Source organism: Sphaeramia orbicularis, chromosome 12 (assembly GCF_902148855.1).
Source record: "Sphaeramia orbicularis chromosome 12, fSphaOr1.1, whole genome shotgun sequence".
Lineage (NCBI taxonomy): Eukaryota > Metazoa > Chordata > Actinopteri > Kurtiformes > Apogonidae > Sphaeramia > Sphaeramia orbicularis.
In genome coordinates, this window is record NC_043968.1 from 21,367,008 (window position 1) to 21,378,160 (window position 11,153).

An 11,153-nucleotide genomic window follows, 5' to 3' on the forward strand; every position below is an offset into this window, starting at 1 on the left:
ACTTAATATAAGTCTACAGAAACAAACACTTACCGTTCTTTCACTACAGCTGCAGTCGTAGTTAATAAACAACCACACATGAACATTGAACATGTTTGTTCAGCTGCACCTGCCTATTGCCACATTTCTTTATCTTGTTTTATTTATATATTCATTAAGTATTGGAACTGTTATATAATGAGGATTAGCGGCAGTTACACTGTATTGTATTTTGTATTTTTTTCAATTGTTTTATCAGTATATTATATCAGTTGTTACATTGTGTCTTTCTTTTGTAGATTGTTTCTGTTTTCTTCTGCCTATTAATATCAGATCAGGCAAATCAGATGAAAATGAGCTCTTTTGGCTTATTTATAGCTTTTTATGTTTCTATTAATTAAAGAGCACTGTCTCTGTCAAATAAAGCAATACATTAAATCAGTATTCCTTAACAAATACATTTAAATGAAATAAATTAAATTGATGAAAATATTTCATCAGTGAAATTATGCATTCATAAAAACAGTTTGGAAAATAAGATATGTGTATTATAGAATCAGGGAGACAGAATCACTGCTGTGATTGTGGCAAAAAACAACAACCTGGATAAAAAATATTTCATTTGGATCTAATAAATGACATCAGCAAGGCAAAAATAATTTGCTTCACAATGTCTTACTGTCTTTTTACATCATTAATTGTTTTTTAAAGAATAACCAGTGCTGTTTCATGTGAAATGAACTGAGTCTTAAAGTTTTCCTCATGTGTGTTGATCTCAGCTCCTCCTCTGTCTCCTTTTCATTCCGTTCTGATGAATAGACAAATGAGGTAATTCCAAAGTTTGGATTTCACTGTAGGCGTTCACTCTTCCCCTGTTACTATAAAACAGCTGCATGCACCACTGAGCAACAGACTCTTTCAGGAGAAGCCACTTTACACAAACTTTCAGACAGATCAGACCTGTCACTATGGCTCTGAAGCTGATGGGGAACACTGTTCCAGATCAAGGTGGCCGCAAGGATGTAGTAGTAGATGTGGATGAATCTGTGCTCATCCTTATCAGACACTGCCGGGACATGAAACGACAGGAAACGTGTCTACGATTCATCACTTTGCTCCTGCTGCTCAGCTGTACAACACTGTTTGTTTTGACTCTCAGTGCTGATTTTAAAAAATGTGAAGAGTTTGGATCCAGTGGACACAAGGTAAGGACTGAGTGTGTTTTCTAAACAGTTTATGACTGTGAGACCATGAAGCCTATTGCATAAATGTTTAATAATCCAATGTATAAATAAGTTGAAAAAAAGGTATATTTCACTTTTACTAGACAAATTGTACAGTGCAATATCATGATCCAGGTTTTAAGTCTATAAACCCCAGTTGTATTCACAGTAAGAGACATGATATCTTAAGTCACACTACACACAGTGCTGTTTATCTCAAAAAGACTGATGGGTCATAATAAGGCAATGGATTAATCTGTGATAGGAATAAATCAATGCATCCATCTAATAAATATTAATATTACATTTCGGCATTAAAATATCTAAAAAAAAAACTAGACAAAACACAAAAAACTACCCCTATTTTATGTGCTTGGTTAACTTGAGTACTTACAATATATATCAAATGTTCAAAAACAATATTGTTTTTCAACAACAATTCAATAATGTTTAAAATAATGTAAATCTGTAATTTTATTAATCAAATCCTGTGTGGTAAAGTTAATGTTATTTACAGCTATTTTATTGCAATGAAATGACCTAACACATATATGTATACTCATATATAATATACATGTGATATGAATAAAACCTTAATATTTTGATGTTAGATGATCCCACACTGCTTCACAACATCCTTTACTATATCACTTATTATTGTTTTGAATGAGAAACACCCAACAGCAGGTTGTAATACAGTACTTTTCTAAAGGTGGCAAGTTGGTAAAATGGAAACTAATGATGAAACGTGCTCTTACACAGGATACACTTCAGCAAAGTCCAGCCCATGCCCAGCTGATCAGCGAGCGTTGTCCAGGTAAGTTTTTGTATTAACTGACAGTCTAGTTCAGTCTCTGTCATGCAAACAGTTCAGGAGGGTAGAATGTCTCAAATTACTGGTTATCCAGGTTAGTTTTCCCCACACAGTTCCCGTTGTACATGGGAGACTTCCTTTTTTCTTTTGCACAAATTAATGACTAATACATGAATTTTACTTTTGGTTTCTATGTGTTAAAGTTCTGTCTCTTCATTCTCTCCACAGATAATCATCAAACCAACCTTTCAACCATGCGCGTTCATTTCTGTAAGTTATTTCTGTTTTGTTTGTCCTCCATTCACATAAGTTATTTCTTTGGTTTGGTTAAGGCAGTGAGTTTGTTATTAATCTAACTTGTCTTAAAATGTCATTATTAAATATTTGCTCAACAGTAATAATTACATAGTGTTCTACAGCAAAATGAAATGAAACAGAAAAAGAAAACACAAAACAGGAAAGGTTTATTGTTATTAGAAGATTAGGTTAATCTAGTTATAACATGAATTATGTTGCATTGTAATGTGATAATTTATTAAATGAAAGCATGCATGCTGTAATAACACAAAAACATCTTCTTATAATAAGACTGTATCTTGTTACATCAACACACTTTCTATGACGAATCATTTTCTGCTGGCCAACAACTACACACTGCCATATGAATCATCACAGTAACAGTCACAACTGGCTTCCTGAAAATAAAAAGAAAAAATGCAACCCTATTGGCAAACAGCCAGTGTTTAAAAATAGAAAGTTCGCAGATGACTGTGAAGGATCATGCACTTATGTCATCACTTGTTTACACAGACAGATTCTGACATTCAGATGTTTCATCAGTGGTTTCAAATCCCTTTCTTCCTGTCCTGCAGGGTCTGTTCCTGTGAAAGACAAAACAGACAAACTCTACATGGAATGGAGCCCCATGTTAGGGGAAAACTACATCTACAACAAAGACAAACAGGCCATCGTTATCAGGCAGCAGGGCTTCTATTTTCTTTATGTGAGGGTAGGTTTGGGCTGCCAACAAAGGGAGAATGTGGAAAGAAAGTTTCACATGAAGCTGCACAAGTGGACTGAAAGTTACAACAAGTCCCAGGTCCTGACAGAGGCCTGGGATGGTGTTCAGTGCTCTTCAGAAGTGTCCAAGAATATGTTTGTGGGACAGCTTTTTGAGCTGCGGGAGGGAGATCATGTGAGTGTATGGGTAGAGGATGGCTATCAGCTGATCACAAGAGCATCGCTTGGTGGTTTTCTTACATAGGTAAAAAAAAAAAAAAAAAAAGGGACCTTACAAAAGAGATGGAGACATGCTTTGATGAGTAAATGTGCCAATTGTGTTTGAAGTTTGTTTTTTTTTTTCAAAGGGACATATTATTAAATACAACATGTGCCAATATGCAAAATTATAGCCAAGGCTTATCTCCATCTTTAGTCCCTACATAAAACAACATAGTTCATGTAAACTACAGTATAATCCAGTACCCCAGTGCATAAAACAGTACAATTCAGTTTATTCATTCAATAGACAAATAAAACACAATATACATGTATGCTATATTGTACACAACATACATACATACATGGATACACAATTTCAGAGTGCCAGATGACTTTATATGAGATTGTGGAGGCAGGTTTGATTGTCCAATAACCATGATTTTAGATGTTTAGTGAATGAGGTGTGGGTCACGGATAATGGTTGGTAATGTGTTCCAGGTTTGAGAGGCAAAGTATGAAAACAACCTGTCTTCCAGATGGAATTATACAGTCACCTTGGGAACTAGTCCTGGTTGATCTGTTTTTAGGTCACTTGTTCAAATTCCTGTAATGGGGCAGGGGCTGACCCATGAAGGATTTTAAAGACCAGGATATAGTCTACATATTTTATCACATTTTCCAGCTCAATAAGTTATGTTTTTTTAAGATACTGCAGTGATAATGAGTCTTTGTTTTTTTGTCTACATTTTTCTAAGCTTATTTGCATGCTGTTTCTATGGGTTTTAAAGTGGTTTTACATGCCAGTGCCCAGCTAATTATGCAGTAGGTCATGTATGAAATGATCAGTGTGTTAAAATACATCCTGGCTGTTATAGGTGTCAAGTTATTTCTGTTCTGCCTGAAATCAAATGAATTAAATAAAATTTTGTTTACCTGTTTTTTTTTGTTTTTTTTTTGTTTGTTTGTTTGTTTTTTTTACTTTTTGTTTGAAGCAGAGTTTAGAATTGATGATCACACCTAAGTATTTGACCTTAATACTCAATGTTAACGTTCAAGTTATTTTGATATTAAGAAATTCACATTATCTGTAAAAAAATACATTTTCAGGTTTGACAAAGGAGGCAGCTGGGATGATGTATCTCTATCGACTCTCAGTCCTTTTCTGTCTCTTCCACTTCCAACTCCAGTTTTAATTGAAAACTTACAGCCTTCTTGGCTCATTTTGTTATTTAGGACTGAAACTTTGTGATGTGTCATCAATCTTTTAGGACCTGGGTATTGCCTTTGTGAGTTGCTGTGTGAGATTTCCACTTATTGTAAAGGTTAATATGTCCAAGAATATTCAACTATGGGTCTTTTTTTAACAGTGTGGCCTAGATAAGATAAACACTGTTATGTTGTTGTTTTACTGAAACATTTTTAGTTACTGTTATGTTTTCTAAACCCATACAAACATGTCTTTCTGCATTTAGTGACGTAAACTATAGGATGATAATCCAACAAGCTATACTTGAAGTTGAGTGACTGTAGACAGATATATAGATTTCACTGTTATAAATTCTGAAGTTCAAAGGAAAGGAAAATTTCAGGTTCATATTCGGATGTTCATTCATGGAGGAAACTTATTGGATACATTGTTAAAATGCAGGTTTCATACAGAAAAGTAATTTATTGTGCATACTCAAGCTTAATATATGGATATTTAAGTTGGGCTTTATTGTAATATACCGTTTGTGTATTTATTATAGAAGATGAGTTTCACTGTATTGAGACTGGATTGCTTTTAAGAAAGTTTGTCATTATTGCATTGGACTGATAGAGCTACATTGGTTTGCCACTAATGGACAACAAAATAATTTTGTACTCATGGTCATGACTACAACGTGAAGAAATAGAGGAATTATTTCAACCTCTACAAAATGCTGTTGGATTTTGTTTTTTTGATGATGTTTTATTCTTTGGCTAATTGGGAACTGCTATTTATGAAGCCTTCCTGAATGCTGCATGTAAATTGTAACATATAAATAAACTTCTCATGAATATACTGTATATTGCACCTGTTTTTACTTTTTGATGGTTGCAGAGCATGTGCAGTACAAGTACCAGTCATCTCTCCAACTCTATGTGGGTTTCCATCAGATGTCACAGCTCTACAGTCCAAAGACATGCATGTTATGGATCAAATGGTTGATCTAAACTGCTGTAAATCTGAATGACTTTTGCAACAACTACATTTTAAAGCAGGACTAAATACTAGTGTCATGAATTGTAATTATATCAGTTACCAAAATGCCACATATTCAGAGCTGAATGACATAATTATTTGTATTGGTTCATGTTTATCTCAGTGCTACATGAATTTTGCTCATCCACATGGTGAATGTTTGCATGTTCCACCTAAATCACTGCAGCACAGTTTGAGTGAAACCAACCAAGTATGTGATATCAAACCAATTTATGAGCATTACCTACAACATTCCAAACATCAGCATTATTGTTATGACACTGTTGTTAAGACATTAGGAAGAAGTCATAATATGATGATCATGATGTGTATGGACATCAACCAGGGCCATCAAGCTCTGGTCCCGATGCCTGAGATCCTTGACGTGAATGAGAACAAGATCAACACCAGGAAAAGGAAGCTTATAGGAGACTGAAACCATGTCTTTCTTTATGTAATACTGTATATTGCTCTATTTTATTTCTTGTGTAGTGTTTATTACTTTTTTATAATTAACACCATTGTAAACGCATCTGTTATTAAGAGTATTGACTTTGTGAAGGTTTGCAGAGTCAGACTTCACATGTAAAACCAAATAAACCAAAAATTTACCTAATGCCTGTCACAGGAATAATGTATGAGTAGTTAAAATAAAGTCAGTAATACCATTTTTTTTTTTTTTTTTTTTTTTTACATTTGTGGGATTATAGGCCGACATCAGGGGTGGTCTTAATATCCTAAGTTATCATCATGTAGCACAAAAGTCATGTAGACTGATGATAAACATATTTAGAGTGAAAAAATTTATAACTTATTTACATGGCTAAAAATAATACTGAACAAAAGGTAAGACAGGATAACCAAAATGTTACAGAACAATTGTTTGTAGAGCCCTTATCATTTCCACTTAATTACAAAACCAGCACCATTACCGGAACAAATCCCACTGGTTCTAGCATGAACAAAGAATTACATCCTACTTTAAATCATCTGATACAGAATTTGTTTTTCCACAATAACTGTGTTCATCCAACTCCTGTAACCCCAATGGATTGTTCTGATCTCCATATTGAAATGATGAATCGTTGCAGGTAAATTGCTAAGAAGGATGAGTACTGAGATAAATCCTTTGTCCTGAAGGTCAGTACTAACTTCAACTGGTGCAGTGTCAATGGAGTACTCAAAAATCTTCACCGAACCTCTTCAAACATGTCATCTAGGGTTTAAAGTACAGATCAGATTTTAATATTTGTACTGTCTGTATAATAATGATGTAATATAAGAGCACTGATAAAGGGAGAATCATCCATCATTGGTCAGGTAGGAGTCTAACAGACATGTGGATGCATTTCTGGAGCTGCTGCATTTGCACTATGCATCTGTGACAGTAAGGGTAATGTTTGTATTTTTTCTCCAAAACCTGTCATGTCGGCTTCCAGACTGTGTCTGGATTTGTCTGTCTTTTATGTTGTCTGTCATTTCCTGTTTTATTTTGTTAAGTTTCCCTCATGTGTCATGTCTGGTGTCTTTGCTTCCCTTCCCTGATTGTGTCCACCTGTGCTGATTACCTGACTCCTCCCTGACTGTCTCCACCTGTGTCCAATTGGCTTCCCGCCCTCTTGTGTGTTTAAACCCTGTGTCTCTGCCAGTTCGTATTCCTCCCTCGTGGTGTGTTTACCTACCAGCGTTCTTCTGATCCTGTTTGTTCCTCGACTTCTGAGATTTGCCTGACTCCCTACCGGTACTTCAGCCTGATCTGCCCCTCTGGTGTTCGACCCTTTTGCCCGGATTCATGTCGGGTTCCCCTCGTGTGCTCCTGACCCGGGCAGTGAGCTTCCTCTTTTGGATTCGGACGCCGTGACGAATCCACGCAAACAATCCTTTGAGGATTCACTCAAGACCCCTTTGTATGAACTGTTTATCCTGTCTGTGTTTAATACTGTAATGGGACTAGTACAAAGGCTGAACCCAAATGCAAGACCAGAACGCAGATGACCAATTGAGAGTGTTTATTAAACACAATCACAGTAGGAAAAACACAGCTTTGAATTGTTAACGTCTGTGAAGGTGTGTGAATCTGGACTCGTTGTCCGGGCTGTGAGCGGGGAATGCGGGCGGTCAGCACGGCCGAGCCAGAGGAATCCCGACAGCAACCCGACTAGGGCAAAACAGAGGACAGTCAAAAAACAAGCCAGGTCATACACAGGAGGGCAATTAAGGAGGCAACGGGACATGTGGAGAAAGCTACTCGCGGTCAGAGTCCAGGCGAGGGTCAAAACACAAGGTAACACGTTGGAGGCTGAAGTAATCAGGGAATAGGCAGAATCAGAAGTCGGATGAACGAACCAGGTCAGAACCAGAGGAACAGGCAGAATCGGTGGTCGGAAGGCAAAACGGGTAGACAGACTGACAGGGATCCAAAAACGCCGGTAAGTGAGCACACAAAGGTAGAACACAAACTGGCAGAGAAACAGGGGAAAACACAGGGTTTAAACACACAAGAGGGCGGGAAGACAATTGGACACAGGTGGACACAATCAGGGAGGAGTCAGGTAATCAGCACAGGTGGACACAATCAGGGAAGGGAAGTAAAGACACCAGACATGACACATGAGGGAAACTTAACAAAATAAAACAGGAAATGACAGACAACATAAAAGACAGACAAATCCAGACACAGTCTGGAAGCCGACATGACAAAACCTACTGTTTAATTTGTAAAGAAATGCTTGAAGATGTTTCTGCTGAGAGCTGAGGGCAATACAAATGTCTATCTTTGTCTGCTTGGTTACAGCGCTGAAAAGAAACCAGGAACTGCTTTTGGCTTTTGCTCTTGTTCTGGGATTTCCTCCTGATAAAAACACACAAGTGCTAAAACAGCCACATAAAAATCTACTGTAGACAAGCATTACATCCTTCACTGATGACTGCATACACAGCTTAAACAAAATACATCCACAGTAGTCCATACAAGAATGTATATTTGAGTCACCAACCCTTCACAGAATGAAACCTTAGCAACATTAAGATCTACAATCATGTCGCAGCATCTGTCTATATAAAATCCAGCTCCAGAACACAGCTAAAAATGATAAATCCTCCAAATAGTTTGATCTACTATCATTTATTATTACTATGTACAATTGCTGAGTGTCTTGTACTGATTGGAGTATGTTGTATGTATCTAGGAAGGAAGATGTCCTTGGACAGTTTTACCGTCCTTATTAACTGATCACAATTCATTTTTTTTTTTTTTTTTATTTATTTTTTTTAAGATCTTGCGGTCAGAAGTAGCTCTATTCTCACACTAATCATTCTCTGACACTGATGTGAGTTCAGCCTCAATTACCTAAACTGATTCACCTTCCCCTGGACCCCTGTGAACAGTCTTAAAGCCGGAAAGACATGTGCGCCAGCATTCACAATACCAGAACTATTTATTGACATAGCTTTATGTACTTAGTTAAAAATATTCAGGGGCAGTTAACATCTAACCTTTCAGAGAAATGTTTTCTGCACACTCAAGACGAAAATAAAGGTGTCATGTGATAATGATCATTTGGAAAACCCCAGAACATCACTCTAACTGAGAAATGTGTTGGCATTCTTTTGCTGCAGAAGGTAATGGTGCATATCATAACACTGATACCATCTGGAATGAGAGTGAAATGAATGCATTGAGCCAAAGTGTGAGCTTCTGACATTAGCTGTTCAGGAGCTACTGGCCTCTAACTTTCTTTCTAAATTGTGACAAGAATTTTAATGAGTGAAAATGAGTAAAAAGTACCACATTAATTTTCCAAAAAGCATGTACAAAACCAATTCCAATACAATTGTGACACTGTGTAAAGTGTAAATAAAACTAGACATGTGCATTTTTCCTGAAGGAAATGCAGTCCCCTGTGCTTGCCTACTGTGTATATTATGATAAATGTTATGTTGTTCCACATTGCATTTGTACATACACGTTGATTATAACCTTTGCCATTACTGTGCAATAGCACAACAGGAAAGACAAAAAATATGAATGAGCTGAATTATTGACACTGTTTTTCAACACCTTAATTCACACCCTACACATGACATGAAAAGGCAAAACACACAAAGAAAACTTATTTATAAACATTCCTTCTTATGAAGGAGACATGTTAAATTTCCGGGAAAAAAAAACAAAAACAAAAAACACCTCAAGCAAATAGCTGTCAATCCATAACCGTACATCCTATCTCAAACATTTTTGCAGGTGAGACTTGTAGTGAGTTATGTGAATGTATCGATCTATAATATGTGGGAAAAAAAGTGATAGCTGAGGAGGCAGTGATTGTGGGGACGTGGAGTTTCTCAAACATGTTAGTGACAGAAATTTAACATGGGTGTGAATAAGGAAAAAATTGGCATTTTCTGCACTTAGAGGCCTGTAGATCAAAAGCAAAAACTTTTAAGAACATGTGCATTAGTCTTTGAAAGAAAACAGTTTTTCCAACATTTTGATGTATACATTGTTGCTGAATTCCCAGAAATGTGAAAAATATAAAGAGTTGTTTCTAGGGTTTCTGAGAAGAAACAGTCTCCTCTCATGAATTAGAGTGGAGACAGAGTATAGAGGTTTTCAGCCAATCAGCTGTCAGCATTCTGCACCCTGTGTGTATGTGGTTTGATCAATCACATTGTGTGTGAAAACCATACTTGATATCAGTGCCAGATGTCACACTCCTATTCTTTGTGCCAGGCTGTGCATTTGTTGCACAGGTGGCGTGATTGTAGGTTCAATCGTGTGGGAATGGTTGGACTTTGAAAATGGTCCTATTCATTTCGGATGGACAAATTCAGCCATTTTTAACACAATTTTAACAAAATTTGTGCATTGAATAGTTAACACAAGTCATAGCACATCCTTTCAGACCAGGCTTCACATTTTTACAATAATATGTTTGAGTTTATTTCCAAAGCTCTGGGATGGACTTTTTCCCCAAAGTTTTGTGAAATAAATCAGTCAGTCAGAATAATAACTTAGTCATAATAAATATGATGAACAATAGTACCATGCCTTGCATTGCATGCAAGCACACAGTAAATAGAATGCACTAATTTGCAAATCTCAAACCCATGTTTAATTCACAGTAGAACAGAAAAAAATTTGAAGTGTTTACTCTGAGTGTGAGTGAAAAAAAATTCACGTAAATATAATTCCATAATTTGAGTAAAACATGTTGTACATTATGAGACAGATGCTAACATTCAGCTCTTCATAGTTCTTCCACTGCAACAAAATACATGTGGTCAACAGATTTCTGCCTCTTGCACAGAGCAAATCTAATTTTTCTTTTCAACTGTTTAGTTTTATTTGTCTTGTGAAAATTAGTTTTCACAGTGCATAGTTAAAAACAGAATGTAATAACAGAAGTGAAGACAAACAAGATAAACACCCCACCTTATGTGTTGGTGTGGAAATAAAGCTGAAGGAAACTAATTTGTACAAGATCTGCTTATTTCCACAGCCAGATGTGAAATGGATACGGTGCTGGGGAAATAGGTGGTCCATGTATCAGCAAGGTTTGTAATTTTGGTGTTATTTTCACATAAAAGGCCTTGTCATCTAGAAAAACCATTGCAAAATAGAGATTTCACATTCACATTAGTCATATTTACCAGAGCAATGTTCATTTTCTCAGTTATCTTTGTTTTGGGGAAT

At 36.3% G+C, this 11,153-nt stretch overlaps 1 protein-coding gene across 1 annotated transcript; it reads left to right on the forward strand.

Annotated features, from left to right (window-relative positions):
• Nucleotides 1-906: 906 nt before the first annotated feature.
• On the forward strand, nt 907-4,175 carry LOC115430105 (uncharacterized). The gene is made up of 4 exons (XM_030149998.1): nt 907-1,184; nt 1,965-2,019; nt 2,245-2,286; nt 2,889-4,175. Exons 1-4 carry the CDS (start codon nt 948-950, stop codon nt 3,278-3,280), a joined length of 726 nt encoding a protein of 241 aa, XP_030005858.1. The 5' UTR covers nt 907-947; the 3' UTR covers nt 3,281-4,175.
• The last annotated feature ends 6,978 nt before the right edge of the window (nt 4,176-11,153 follow it).